Source organism: Charadrius vociferus, unplaced genomic scaffold, assembly GCF_000708025.1.
Source record: "Charadrius vociferus isolate BGI_N301 unplaced genomic scaffold, ASM70802v2 scaffold501, whole genome shotgun sequence".
Classification (NCBI taxonomy): Eukaryota; Metazoa; Chordata; class Aves; order Charadriiformes; family Charadriidae; genus Charadrius; species Charadrius vociferus.
Genome location: NW_009646609.1, coordinates 41,732 through 57,722, shown reverse-complemented (window position 1 = coordinate 57,722; position 15,991 = coordinate 41,732). Strand labels below are relative to the sequence as shown.

The 15,991-nt window shown below is 42.7% G+C and overlaps 1 protein-coding gene across 1 annotated transcript in view; it reads left to right on the top strand.

The window, feature by feature from the left end:
* The window catches only part of LOC104288850 (zinc finger protein 462-like), an 83,181-nt gene that overhangs the window by 28,490 nt on the left and 38,700 nt on the right, over positions 1-15,991 (top strand). Inside the window, exons 6-7 of the mRNA XM_009887725.1 lie at positions 69-260; positions 12,736-12,997. Coding sequence (XP_009886027.1) covers positions 69-260; positions 12,736-12,997 — 454 coding nt within the window. The remainder of the gene's footprint in view (positions 1-68; positions 261-12,735; positions 12,998-15,991) is intronic.

Genomic DNA, 15,991 nt, shown 5'->3' with positions numbered 1-15,991 from the left:
GAAAAGAATGAGGATCCCATTTTGTTTCTTTTGTGAGCTGATGACTTGCCTATATTTTGCTCACCTAGGTGAACATGCCTACAAATGTTCTTCCTGCACATTTTCCACTATGACAATCGGGCAGCTGAAAGAGCATTCCTTGAGAGTGCATGGGAAAGCACTGACACTACCAAGACCCCGTGTTGTCAGCCTCTCAGCTTCACTTGGCTACCACACCTCCAAGAAACACACTTCTGCTGAGGAGGTGGAGGACTCTAATGGTAAGAGGTGCCTCAGAGCAAGAATTTAATTGTCTAAAATACCACTTAATATTTTTATTTAAAAAAAAAATAAGGCAGCAATGAAGAAAAATCCAAAGTTGCATGAAAAGCAAAAATAAATGTGGTATTCTAGTACTTGACCTGCAGTCGAATCTCACCAGTTTATTCTTTACTAACTTATACTGCCAATGGTTGGCCTTTGGAATAAGTCAAGCTGACCTTACTTTTCAGCAAAGAAAGTTGCTGTTACAAAGGAAGCAAATAGCAGAACAGCTGTGGCTTTAAAAAAGAGTATTGTGCTCAGCGTAAAAGTAACTATATTTGGTGCAAATTAGATAAAGAATTATAGGAAAATGTATTGGGATTATGTGGCAAGGTTGTGGTAGAGGGGTGCTTCAAGGGTGGCTTCTGTGAGAAGAGACCAGGGGCTGACCCTGTGCCAGACAGAGCCGGTTCCAGCTGGCCCCAAAATGGACGCAAAGCTGAGCCCATCAGCAATGCTGGTGGTGCCTCTGTGATAAAACATTTAAGAAAGGGTAAAAAACACTGCGCAGCAGCTGTGAGAGAGAGAAGTGTGAAAAATGTGAGAGAAACAACCCTGCAGACACCAGTCAGTGAAGAAGGAGGGGGAGTAGGTGATCCAGGTGCTGCAGCAGAGATTGCCCCGCAGCCCGTGGTGAAGACCATGGTGAAGCAGGTTGTCCCCCTGCAGCCCATGGAGGTCCAAGGTGGAGCAGATATCCAACCTGCAGCCCAAGGAGAGGACCACACTGCAGCAGGTGGATATGCCCTGAAGGAAGCCAACTGAAGTGCATCTACACCAATGCACACAGTATGGGCAACAAACAGGAGGAGTTGGATGCTATTGTGCAGCTGGAAAAGTATGATATAGTTGCCATCACAGAAACATGGTGGAATGACTCACACAACTGGAGTGCTGCAATGGATGGCTATAAATTCTTCAGAAGGAAAGGGCAAGGAAGGAGAGGCGGTGGGGTAGCCCTGTATGTTAGGGAATGTTTTGACTGTCTAGAGCTTAATGATGGTGATGATAGAGTCAAGTGTTTATGGGTAAGAATCCAGGGAAAGGCACACAAGGTAGGTATCGTGGTGGGAGTCTGTTATAGACCACCCAACCAGGATGAAGAGGCAGATGAAATATTCTGTAAGCAGCTGGGAGAAGTCTCACGTTCACTAGCCCTTTTTCTCATGGGGGACTTCAACTTACCAGATATCTGCTGGAAATACAGTACAGCAGAAACAGTCTAGGAGGTTCCTGGAGTGTGTGGGAGATAACTTCCTGACACAGCTGGCAAACGAGTCAACTAAGGAAGGCACCCTGATGTACCTGTTGTTTGTGAACTGAGAAGGACTTGTGGGTGATGTGATGGTTGGAGGCCATCTTGGGCACAGCGATCATGAAATGATAGTTTTCAATTCTCAGAGAAGTAAGGAGGAGGGTCAGCAGAACTGCCCCCTTGGACTTCTGGAGGGCAGACTTTGGCCTGTTTAGGGGCCTGGTTGAGAGAGTCCCTTGGGAAGCAGTCCTGAAGGGCAAAGGAGTCCAGGAAGGCTGGACATTCTTCAAGAAGGAAATCTTCAAGGCTCAGGAGCAGGCCATCCCCATGTGCCAAAAGACAAGCTGGGGGGGAAGAAGACCGTCCTGGCTGAACAGAGCTTTGGCTGGAACTCAGGAACAAAATGAGTTTATGACCTTTGGGAGAAGGGACGGGCAACTCAGGAATACAAGGATGTGGTGAGGCTATGTAGGGAGAAAATTAGAAGGGTCAAAGCCCAACTAGAACTTAATCTGGCTACTGCTGTAAAAGACAGTAAAAAACGTTTCTATAACTACATGAGCAACAAAAGGACGGTGAAGGACAGTCTCTGTCCTTTATTGGATATGGGAGGAAACATAGTGACAAAGGCTGAGGAAAAGGCTTAGGTACTTAATGCTTTCTTTGCCTCAGTTTTGAATAGTAAGATCAGTTGTTCTCCAAGTACCCAGACCCCTGAGCTGAAAGACAGACATGGGGAGAAGAATGAAGCCTCCATAATCCAAGGGGAAATGGTTAGCGACCTGCTATACCACTTAGACACGCACAGGTCTACGGGGCCAGATAGCATTGACCCAAGGGTACTGAGAGGAATGAATCCTCCATAATCCAAGGGGAAATGGTTAGCGACCTGCTATACCACTTAGACACGCACAGGTCTACGGGGCCAGATAGCATTGACCCAAGGGTACTGAGGGAGCTGGCGTAAGTGCTCACCAAGCCACTTTCCATCATTTATCGGCAGACGTGGCTAGTAGGGAGGTCACAGTTGACTGGAAGTTAGCAAATGTGACGCCCGTCTATAAAAAGGGCCAGAAGGAGGATCCCAGGAACGAAAAGACTGTCAGCCTGACCTTGGTGCTGGGGAAGGTTATGGAGCAGTTCATCTTGAGTGCCATCACGTGGCACATGCAGGACAACCAAGTGATCAGGCCCAGTGAGCATGGGTTTATGAAAGGCAGGTCCTGCTTGACAAACCTGATCTCCTTCTATGACAAGGTGACCAGCTTTGTGGATGAGGGAAAGGCTGTGGATTTTCACAGAATCACAGAATTTTCAGAGTTGGAAGGGACCTCTAGAGATCATCTGGTCCAACTCTCCTGCTAAAGCAGGATTGCCTAGAGTAAAGAAGTTTTTCCGTGTGTTGGAACGGAACTTCCTATGTTCCAACTTGCACCCATTGCCCCTCGTCCTGTCACTGGGAACCACCGAGAAGAGTGTGGCTCCATCCTCCTTCAACCCACCCTTTAGATATTTGTAAGTAGTAATAAGGCCTTCAGCCTTCTCTTCTCCAGGCTAAAGAGTCCCAGCTCTCTCAGCCTTTCCTCATAAGGGAGATGCTCCAATCCCTCAATCATCTTGGTTGCCCTTCGCTGGACTCTCTCCAGCAGTTCCCTGTCCCTCTTGAACTGGGGAGCCCAAAACTGGACACAGTATTCCAGTTGTGGCCTCACCAGTGCCGAGTAGAGGGGGAGAATGATCTCCCTCGATCTACTGGTCACACTCTTCCCTATGCAGTCCAGGATTCCATTGGCCTTTTTGGCGACAAGGGCACATTGCTGCCTCACGGATTTTGTCTACCTGGACTTTAGTAAAGCCTTTGACACCATTTCCCACAGCATTCTCCTGAGAAACTGGATGCTCATGGCTTGGATGGGCATACACTTTGCTGGGAAAAAAACTGGCTGGATGGCAGGGCCCAAAGAGTGATGGTGAATGGAGTTAATTCCAGTTGGCGGCTGGTCACAAGTTGTGTTCTCGAGGGATCAGTATTGGGGCTAGTTCTGTTTAATATCTTTATTAATGATCTGGATGAGGGGATTGAGAGCACCCTCAGTAAGTTTGCAGATGACACCAAGTTGGGTGGGAGTGTTGATCTGCTTGAGGGTTGGAAGGCTCTGCAGAGGGACCTGGACAGGCTGGATCAATGGGCTAACTGTATATGATTCAGCAACGCTCCCTGACAGAGAGCAATTCAGCAATATTTCTCTGACATTCTTTTTTGTGATTATCTCTTTATATGAATCCATTCATACTCCATTAAATAGCATTCCAGATATTTTCCTTTCAGTCTCTTTAGGAATTCTCACAGATCTGTAATGCCCTGGGTTTCTACTTGATATTACATTCCAATTTTTCCCAAAAAGGTTTTAAATACTCATTGAGATTTTATGCGCTCACTCCATGTTTGCTCTGAACTCAGGAGGTAATTATCTCATTGATGAGTTTCTTTTGTCATATAGATGCTGATCTGTCTGACTCTGTGATATTCTATTACAAATTTACTAGGGAAGTGTGATGTTTTCAATTTTATCTGTCTCGCTACCTGTGGTCATTGAGATATTTCTTTATTAGTACTTTGCAGATATAATATGCTTACTTTTTGGTGCACTCAAACCAGCAAGTCTATTGCTTTTCTTAAAGTAATATTTTTCCCTTCATCCCCAACTCTGATTTTGCAAGCATTTATATACTTGTATTAGATTTGTCTAGTTATGGGGGGGTTAAATACTTAACCCTCTAACTTTTCAACTGCTTCTCTGTTTCTAATACTTAAACATTTATATGCGTTTTTCTGATTTATTCTTATTGCTTGGTTTGGGCGGGTTGCTTTTAGTGTGTAGTTGTTGTGTCCATGTCCAATGATGGTCCTTAAAGTATCTACAAATAGCTAGAGCATAATTTGACTTCCAAATAAGTTTTATCTAACTGAATGAGAACCTTAATTTTAAATATTTTTTTTCTTTCTGAAAGTATCACGGTTTCTTTACTGTTAGGACTCAGACACACATTTCATAGTTTCTATGTAGCAAATAAAACTTTAATGTTCATTTTGCTTTAGCAGAGGGGTTTCTTTATAAATTTTTCCCTGTGTATGAACCTATGGTATCCAGGTGTGTATGAAAGCAACATTTTCTGTGTTCCATTGTAGTGGAGACCATGAGGTCCTTTCATATATGTAGGTTCTTTTGAAAGAGATTATTACTTTCAGCAGAGTTGGCAGATAGTTTGTGTGAGTAATTGTGACTATACGCTGGATACATTTTTCAGAATGGCAAAATTGCTTTTTAGGCACTTCTGGAAATATTGTCTCTCTCCACCCCTTACTGAGTCACTAAGGCTTCCCTTGGCTTTCCAGTAAGGATACCAGCAAACTGCAGTAATTCATTATTGCAGTTCGAGACCAAATTGACAGTGTGGAAACTGAATGGGTTCAGATACTAAAGCGCATTTAGTTGCAGATATAATTAATGTTAACAAGTGATCATGGGAGGGACAATATAGTCCTGGAGAGAAGCTGGGTGGGTCAGCATAATGGTTTCTAACATGACCTCCCTGTTCCACAGGGGAGACAGCATGATCCTGCATGAACCAGTAGGAAGTTGGATGGGTCAGTGTAGCAGATCCAGTCTGGGTGCAGGGCTGGGAGTCCCCACTGTTTGCTCTCAGGTGCTCCTAAAGCCTCTTGTGGGATCTCTGTCAGGTCTCTCCCTGAGCAATTGCACACCATGTCAGTTATAGGATTGAGTAGAGAATACCCAATTCCGATTGGCTGAAATTCCTGCAGTTCCTAACAATTGGCTGTTGCCTCACTGGAGCTCACTGTCTGCCCATCTGGAAGGGCAATGGTGCACATATGAACAGTCATTTCTATTGCTTTCTGTTCAGAGAGCCTTTTGAGCATGAGAACACTATTGTATTCAGATGCTGAAGTCTTTTAGGTCAATAGTGCAGGCAAGAATTTAACATCTTGATAATCATAGTTAAAATTTCAGTAATGAGATTTGCAGCCTCCCTGATGCTATTCTGTGCTTTTCTGCTTCAGTTATGGCTAATTATGCCATCTTGACATGGCTGTGGGTACCCTTTCTTTTACTTCAGACTGTGCTATGGTGTTAGCTTGCTCAGTACATTTTTGAAATGGCCCACTAAGTTCCTCATATTCATTCTATGTAGAATTCTTTATAAAAACAGATCTCAGTGGTATTCCTTTTCTTTGGCAATCAGGACCAAGTATTCCATTTTTTCCTCATGACAGGTTGTGATGGATTAACCTTGGCTGGCCAACAGGTGCAACAAGCTGGCCTTGGTTATTATAGCAATAAGTATAAGCAAGGTCCTCTCTGCATACCATGCCTGGGCATCAACTATAAACATAGGTCTTATCACTCTGAGAGCGAACAGTTTCTACACAATATGCTGTTAATTTCAGTAGTTAGAAGAGGCTACAAAGTAAAATTACTAAACAGAAAATTGGTTTTGTTTTACCTCAAACCAGGACAATTGCTTTCCGTTCTGCTGCTGCCCAAATTGTTTTTCCTTGCCACTAAAAGTTATCAGAATACCATTTTCACACCACATTAGCCACCATCCATATGTGTGTGCACATGCTGTCAGAGTCCAATACTCTCTGACCAGGTTCTTTTAGATATTCCATGTGGAGGGTATAATGTTTAATATTAAATTTACTTATTTAGAGACAGTTGATGTGACACAGGATTTCTGATTTAGCAGAGGGACGCAAAATATAGAATCATAGAACAAGATAGGTTGGAAAAGACCTTTAAGATCATAGAGTGCAACTGCTAACCTAACATTGCCAAGTCCACCACTAAATCATGTCCCTAAATGCCACATCTACATGTCTTTTAAATACCTCCAGGGACAGGGACTCAACCACTTCCCAGGGCAGCCTGTTCTAATTCTTGACAAACCTTTTGGTGAAGAAATTTTTCCTAATATACAATCTACACCTTCCCTGGTGCAACTTGAGGCCATTTTCTCTCGTCAGGAAAGTAAACATTTTATGTATAATTTTAATAACATTTTTTGACGTGATTTTCTAGCATCCTTAATTGCATAAAATCACAAAAGCAGTAAGAATGAACTGTGCTGTCTAAGATATTCACTGATGTTTCAGCTCCATATTTGGGATGTCTTGACAAGTGTGTATACTTCCATTTTTATCTTTGTGTGTATGTTCCCAGGACTGCACCTAATTAGAGCCTGTTGCGTTAAAGGGCAAAGTAATTTGGCAGAAAATAAACCCCCTTGCGTTCCAGCCCGTCAGAGGGGCTGGGGGCGGCTAGGCTTAGATTCTGAGCGATGCCCAATTCAGCATTAGAAGTCTGGTCGCGTTCAATATGTATATTGAACTATCACGATTACGGATGCACTAATAACACCATACACAATTCAATCTAGCAGTGTTCCATGAAGTAGCACGGCCACACTTAAGGAGTTTGGTCGCCTTCACTATGGAGTCTCATGGCTTGATTAATAAAAATCTGCCTAGGGAATCTTTGTGAAATGTATCCCTTGTACACCAGCTGCACTGTTCCTTGAAAGTTTCGTCGATGCTGTACCTTTCTTCAAAATGTGAATATAAGTTTAATTTCTAAGTTACCTCTGGCAATTATTCCACAGACATGTTCCAGCACCTCAATGTTGTTCTTGAAGTGAGGGGCCCAAAACTGAACACAATACTTGAGGTGTGGCCTCACCAATGATGAATACAGGGGGGATGATCACTTCCCTGGTCCTGCTGGCCACACTATTTCTGATACAAGTCAGGATGCTATTGGCCTTCTTGGCCACCTGGGCACACTGCTGGCTCATATTCAGCTGGCTATTGACCAATACCCTCAGGTCCTTTTCCACCAGGAAGCTTTCCAGCCACTCTTCCCCAAGCCTGTAGCATTGCATAGTGGTGTTGTGACCCAAGTGCAGGCCCTGTCACTGTCTTGTTGAATCTCATACAGTTGGCCTCAGCCTATTGATCCATAGGTTTTCTACCCTCAAGCAGATCAACGCTCCCACCCAACTTGGGGTGCCATCTGCAAATTTACTGAGAATGCTCTCAATCCCCTCATCCAGATCGTTAATAAAGATATTAAACAGAACTAGCCCCAATACTGATCCCTCGAGAACACAACTTGTGACCAGCTGCCAACTGGAATTAACTCCATTCACCATCACTCTTTGGGCCCTGCCATCCAGCCAGTTTTTTTCCCAGCAAAGTGTATGCCCATCCAAGCCATGAGCATCCAGTTTCTCCAGGAGAATGCTGTGGGAAATGGTGTCAAAGGCTTTACTAAAGTCCAGGTAGACAACATCACAGCCTTTCCCTCATCCACTAAGCAGGTCACCTTGTCATAGAAGGAGATCAGGTTAGTCAAGCAGGACCTGCCTTTCATGAACCCATGCTGACTGGGCTCGATCACCTGGTTGTCCTGTACATGCTGTGTGATGGCACTCAAGATGATCTGCTCCATAATCTTCCCCGGCACTGAGGTCAAACTGACAGGCCTGTCGTTCCCCAGATCCTCCTTCCAAAAACTGAAAACACAATGCAAACATAAGTTACACTTAGCAAAATATCACAATTGCAGTACTCGGTTCAATCACAATGCCAATGTAATTCCCATTACCGGTCTCTACAATACAACCACCATCATGACAATGCTCATCCCGAATAGCAAGAAAGGAATATGTGGGTTCATGGCAGCTCAAGCCTGTTGGTCTCTTCGATATTCTTTTGCTAGTTTTTTAATTTTTATCTTTTATCTTGGGATGAGCCATGTATTCACTCCCCTATGCCAGACTGGCTAACTAAGGGGCACATTCACATCCTTTTAATGAACTGAGGAGAAACATATACACAACCAGTTGATCCACTCAACTGACAGCTGTTTATCTAAAATAAAGGCCACCCTCCTGTCCCCTTTATATTGATGTAAAGTCAGCTTCTTTGCATTATTCTCCAAGTTTCAAGGCCACATCACCCTTGCCCATCTCCTCTGAGCCTTCTTCCATTGTAGAAGTTTATTGGTCAGTCACACATACTTTGAGCATTTTCCAAGGTGATCCTCAAGGCCATTACCTCTGCAAACTGATTGGAGTGTCCTGTCCCTTTGCAAGTTGCAACTTCTCTTATGAAGGGGTTCCAGGAAGCATCTTGTCATCTCCTATTTCATGCTGTGATGTTACAGGATCTGTCAATAAATGAATTCCATCATTTATTTTTTGCACTTAATTCATCATACACTGGGGCATCAACTCTCCAAGGAGTTCACTGTTCCTTCTACTGTTAATTTGATGGCCACTGACTAACAACCTGAACTAATCCTGGTCTGGAGCCTGAACCAGTATGTGCCTACTGGGTAAGAGCCAGGACCCATTTTTTGCCACATAGCAGTGGTAGCTCTTCCCTCAGTGGGTTTTGAATCCTTGAACATAAAATTTGGGACCAGCAGTCTGGGGCATAACCTCAGTGCCTGTTCTGTGCCTAATACTTCAGTGGCACTCAGAACACCTCCATATGCAGCTAGGACTTCTTATTCCAGAGGGATATAGTTATTTTCTACCCCTTTGTAACTCTGGCTCCAGAATCCCAGTGGCCACCCTCCCATCTCGAGGGGCTCATTGCCACAAGCTCCATATGACGCTGTTTTTTTCCTGTACTGGTATATAACAAATGTTTTGCATCACTACCTTCCCAGATAAGTCCTAATGCCATCACAATGGCTATTTCCTGGTTGATCTGCTCAAAAGCTTGCCGCTGTTCCTCTGCTTGTTCAAACTGATGCTTTCCAGGTTACTTGATATAAAGATTTGGTCAATTGGCTATAACCAGGGATGGGCATACAGCAAAACTAAGGGGGTTTTGCATGATGAGGGCAGCGTGTGCTAGGGCATAATACTGTTGAGGTACCCAGATAGTCCAATATATTCAGTTATCCCCGTTTGCTGCCAGGCCAGTGGTGAGGCCCCTATAACACAGTAAATTCAATTCAGCTACCCAAACAGTATGTGACCTGGAGGTCAGAGCAGGAGGAGACAATGGTTTAACTGAGCTCTGACCTTTGCCTTGTGCTTGCAATTCCTTGACTCACAGTGCTAGATATCTAATGTTTTTTTCATCCCACTAGGGAAGGAGCATGGAGAATTCTTATATTTTCCTGATATTTTTTCCAAGGTCAGTCAGACCACTGGACTTTAGACATTGCCAACAATGATCTTCCTAGTACAGTACATATAGGTCAATCATTGATCAATAGGGCATCCCACCGAGCTGTCAGGTGATACCAGAAGGGCATTAATAATGCTGTCTAACCATCAGAGCTGTTGAGCCATAGCATCAGTGGCCACAGCCTTATTGGGGTCCGTCCCCCCCCCGCCTGTGAGCACATTCCATCAACCCAAGGAACTGCAGTGGATTACCTCCTTCTTCCCAGTCCCTCCATGGGGATATTTTATTTTTAGGATCAGCAAGATCAGACCAACTGATCCCCAAATCCACCCCCATTACATAGGGCAGTGTTTACAAGTGGCATAGGACCCAAATTCCCAAGAGTTTTGCTCTGCTGAGCCATCAGTTGTATTCCACTCCTCTGGTTTCCCAGCACCTCTATAGCCACTACAAGGCAGTTTCCTGAGGGTGTTTCCCACACAGCCTTAATCTTGCTCTCAATAAAGAACCTGTTGAGTGATCATTGTTCTGGGGAACAATGCCCCTGTTTGCATAGGTATACTTAATTACAGTAACTAGGGACTACCTGATAGGCTTCTGTTATTAATTCATCATTAGAGTCCCAAATATCATCATCTTAGGTTTCAGGATCCCAGTCTAGTCAATGGCAGTCACACCAGACATTTTGTGCTCAGTGACTGTTCCTGTAGTGGCTCAGTGCATAGTCTTTAATCTGGCTAATTAGCGCCACTAGCTACTAAAGTCTGATTAAGGCTCTTCCTTTCACACTGAGCATTTATTACTGCTTCCTTTAGCAAACTATTACTCTGGGACAGAATGTCAGCTTGATTTGCAACCTCTGTTGCAAATATTTTTCGAGCACCGCTTGAAGCCTACCTACAACATGTGCTGGCATGCCTTCACAGAAAGCAGCACATCTGTCTCCTAGTGTTTTATATGTATCCTCTTCTCTCTGCAAGGCCCAGGCTAATTTTCTTGGAATCTGTACTGGGAGGTGGTCCAGGATCCAGGCAACTAGACCATGGGCTTGAAGCAAGCACCATCCCATCTCCTTCCAATCATCTTCCCATCCCAGTATCGTTTTCTTGGGTCCCTTTGGATCCTTCTGTTCCTAACTATTCAGTGTTCACACTCACCTCCAAATACATAACGGGCCCACCGCTCACACCACAGTACAACACCACAAATTCTCAATAGCAGAATCAAGGCTCCTTCTAGAGATGCAAAATCATTCCAGTTATTCCAGATCCAGCCCATGACAGTTCCTGGTGTTGTCCACATTCTCTGCTAATTACTGTTGTGGGCAAAACAGTTTAAAGTTGGGGAATTTTGCTTGTGTTAATTTATTGCCAACCAGCACAAGCCTCCCATCACTGATTTGGGCATTGAGAAAAAAAGACAATTAGACAAACAAACACCTATCCTCTCCCCTCCCCAGTCTCATCTTCCCTTATTTTCACAAGTTACACAGTCTGTCAAAATTCCTCTAATAAGGAAATGGGTGGTGTAGAATGTTGAGGTGATATGTGTAATGGTTTCTGCCTTGTGTGCCTGCTCCAGCATGGGTTGCCCACAGGCTGCATTCCCTTCATAAGTGTATGTGCCACCCCCTCACACAAAGTGCCTCTCCAGCTACCACTGACTGCCTGAGTATTTCTTAAATATGTTTGAGCAGGAGCACTGTGTACTTGTTTCATTGGATAAAATTTTGGAGTGAAGTGTTTCTTTTTCTTTCCCACAGTTGCTTTCATTTGCCTCATGGCAGGCTGGAAGCAGCTGTGAGTGACACAGGGCCTTAAGATTTGAACAGATAGAACTCATTGTGAGCTGCCTGTGGTGAGCAAACCTGCTGTAGAAGTAATGAGAACAAAGAGGATAAATATATTGTAATCCAGTCTCTGCTCATGCAACTAGGAAGAAAGAAAAAAACCCACCTTGAATCATTTTACCAGAAGCTTTCATGTCTCTGCTGTATACTTGATGATGAAGCTGGGGAGCCTGGAAACATTTTCCTCCCTATGTTTTGTTTTTGTTTGGTATTTTTTATTGTTGTTGTTGGTTTGTTTTTCATTTCTAAAGCTATATAACTCTCTATGGCAGTGAGAAAAGAAAGCAACCATTTTACTCTCTCGAAGACAGATGAAGTCCACACACTGAGTGCTGTACCAGGCCTGTTTGCCTTTTGTTTCTCTTTACTAATTGGTTAGAATGGATGGTATTAATTTCCAACAAGTATGTGTTTTAGAGAATTTATACATATACAGCCTCAGGGAATTATGCTTTGGAAATGAATCCCCCATCACAATGGGAGGTGGCTGATATACTTTGTGTTCTGACTTCTTTTGTTTAAATCATCTTTTGTTTTCCTTCTCAAAAAGCTTAAGAAAAGAGCCTTTTGTTATCTTTTCAGGAATGTCACACTGAAATTCATCTGTGCTTTCTCTGCTTTCATTTGTACCATTCACGGGCAGTTGTAGATTATATAGGACAAAGTAGCTGAATACCTAACTTCCAGATTCAAATCAATGTATTGGGAAACTTCCAAGACTCCTCTCCCTTTTTTTTTTTTTTTTTAATAAAGTATTCTACTTTTCAGTAGAAATATCCAGTCTACGTTGTTTTAAATATCATTAAAATGGTATGACAGCCTTCTGTTGGCTTGTATAAGCGGGAGGGAAATATTGTATCCATTTCCTTTTTCTTTCTGTCTTTAATAGGTTACTCTCATATATTTATCCCTCCCCAGATGAGATTTAAAAAGCCTAGTCTCAACTGACCACCTTTTACATTGTAGAATACAAATCGGGTTAGATGAAGAAATGGTAATCCTCTTATCTCTTCAGAACGCTGCCTGCTGGAGCAGGCCTGGAATCTTTTTAAATTTTCTTGAGTCACCTGGAATGACAACTTCTCTCTCTCTTTATAGACTCTTCATACTCAGAACCTCCCGATGTTCAGCAACAATTGAACCACTACCAGTCTGCAGCTCTGGCCAGGAACAATAACATCAGCCAAATCCCACTTTCTGGGAGTGCTGTGGGAGTAGAAAAAACAGAAGCTATCCTTAACTGTGAATTTTGTGAATTCTCCTCGGGTTACATACAGAGCATTCGGCGTCATTACCGTGACAAGCACGGAGGGAAAAAACTCTTCAAGTGCAAAGATTGTTCCTTTTATACAGGCTTTAAGTAAGTATTGTACAAAATGAATAAACTGAACTTCTAATGGAATTTTTTTAGCACTTCAAAAGACTTCTGAAATCTTTGTGAGAACTGGCTGTAGCTAAGAGACACGTGACCAATGGTGACCAGGGAGAGAAACATAGGAAATGCCATACCAGATCACAGCAGCATCCATGTAATTATTTTTCTTCATTCCTACAACAGCCTGTACCATCTGTTGAAGAGAAAAGCACTTGCAGTAGGCTGTACTCACTACAGTAAATACTACAAGAAGTGGGTTTTTTTCCCCCCTCACAATTTGTAATTATATGCTGGTTCTCACTGTCAAGTATGAGGAGTATAAGGCATATTTTTTTAACAATTAGCATGAAGCATGGGGCAGTCAAACATTCTAGGTAGGTTATAGAATTTCTATTTCCTCTATGAAGAAAACTCTCATAATTCCTACCCCCCCCCCGCAATTTATCTGACTGAAATATAAGGCATACTCTGAAGTGCCTGATAGCATATAGAAACATTTCAGCAAATTCAATTAAACATTACAAAATTTAAAGTTTCAGGTGTGTGTGTGTTTAGCCATGTTCCCTAAGGAAAAAAGATTTATGCAGTTGTGCTGTTTCTCAGTTTCCTTCTGATATTTTGAACCCTCAGTCATAGCCCCCTTAGCTGATATTCAAGATCTCAAAGCTGTTATGTCCTTAGGAGATTTGTGAAAATAGATAGCATGGTTGGATAAAGGAGAGAGGTTCTGTTGAAGAATTATGCTCAATCTTTCCTATTAGGATCACAGAATCATAGAAGATCCTGAGTTGGAAGGCATCCATGAGGATCATCGAGTCCAACTCCACACAGGGCAACCTAAAAGTTCAATCATATATCTAAGAGCATTGTCCAAATGCTTCTTGAACACCAGCGGGTTTGGGGACATGACCACTTCCCTGGGGAGCTTGTTCCAGTGCTTGACCACCCTCTCAGTGAAGAACTTTTTCCTTATATCCAATCTGAATTTCCCCTGACTCAGCTTTAAGCCCTTGTGTCCTATCACCAGACATCAGCGAAAAGAGATCAACTCCCCCTTGTGAAGAAGGTGTAGACAGCAATGAGGTCACCCCCTCAGTCTCCTCTTCTCTAAGCTAAACAAACCTAGCATCCTCACCTTCTCCTCATAAGTAATGCCCTCTAGTCCTTTCACCATCTTTGTTGCCTTCCTTTGGACACATTCTAATATTTTTATATTATTCTTATATTGTGGACCCCAAAACTGCACACAGTATTCGAGGTGAGGCTGCACCAGTGCTGAGTATAGTGGGACAATAAATTCTTTCGACTGGTTACCTATACTGTGCTTAATGCACCCCAGGATACAGTTGGCCCTTTTGGCTGCCAGGGCACATTGTTGACTCATATTGAGCTTACCATCAACCAAAACCCCCAGATCCCTTTCTGCAGGGCTGTACTCCAGCCTATACATACATACATACAAGATTACATTGTCCCAGGTGCAGAATCCGGCATTTGTCCTTGTTAAATTTCATATGGTTGGTGATTGCCCAGTGCTCTAATCTATCAAGATCTCTCTATAAGGTCTCCCTGCCCTCGAGGGAATCAACAGCTCCTCCTAATTTAGTATCATTGGCAAACTTGATTAGTGTGTGCTCAACTCCCGTGTCCAGGTCATTAATAAAAACACTGAGGAGAACTGGCCCTAAAATTGAGCCCTAGGGAACTCCACCATTGTATTGTGTACATGTCTAGCTGTATGCTGGACATTCGACATGAGAGACCTCATACAAGAGCAGTCTCAAGTTATACATCCATAAGGGATCAGGCTTTGTTGCTTCAGCTCCTTGCTGGTTACATGGCATAACTTTCTGTTTAATTCCAGATTACTATTACTATCGCTGCTCCAGATTATTTGTTTTAAGCATTTACAACTCTTGCCAAGTCCAGTGTATCTTTTCACATTTTCCTATTGCCCTTTTGTCCTACCAGGATTAAAAAAAAACCAACCCTTAAATCAAGCTGCAATTACATGTGTTCATAGTTACGTAAAGAAAGTTGTGTTCTTTATTGTGGTGTCTCAAACTTTCTGGGATTAAGTCTTTCCTCCTTAAATGTACAACATACACATGTTAGCTCTCTAAAAAAAACCAACTTCCAGTCACCATAGAGAAATAAACACATGAAAGCATCCACTGAAGTTGATAAAAACTTACCTGTTGGCTTCAGTGACCGTTGGATCAGGCCCAAAGTCAGTTGTGTTCATAAGTTGTTTTGCGTTTAAGCTAACAGACTTGGAGAACTTTGAAAGGGGCTTTAAATTCTGTAATTTAATGTACACAGCAGATTTGCTCTTGCAAGCTTTAGCACTACCCCAGGAAAAAAAAAAAAGACCTAATTACCCTAAGTTTACAAACACCTCTCATTTTAGTACTTGACCTTGTGGCTTGATAGGTGCATAGTTAATTTCCTCTGCATGTATGTCTCTTGTATCTTTAAAGTATGCAGCTATTGGTATGAGATTTGTTGTGCAAAAGTACTGTTCATTTGTGGAGTATTCTCAGTCTTGCATTTTCAGGTCCTCATAATTGAGGCTTTCAAACTTATCACCTTGGTGTCAAATTTACTGTTAGGTGCAAGTCTATTTCATATCTCGAATCTGAACATTTCAGCTGTTGTGGGGCTAGTCTTACAAAGAAAGGTTGTTGAGGATTTATTTTTTTTTGCCATCAGAAATAAGGATTTTTTCACCCTTCAAAGTCTAGGACAGTTGAAAGGATTTTCCTCAACTTGCTAAAAAGTCTCTCTTTGCCAAAGGCAAGCAAATAACAAGCACAAAAGTTGGAAATACTTTTGCCATCTTAACTATAGCAATGTGACTATAGAGCAATCACTGCAAAAGAATATCTAAAAGAATATCTTGTGCAGAATGTGTGTTCATTTACTTAGGGATATGAGCCTGCAAATACCTATGCTCATGTGATATCCATGTGAGTAGTC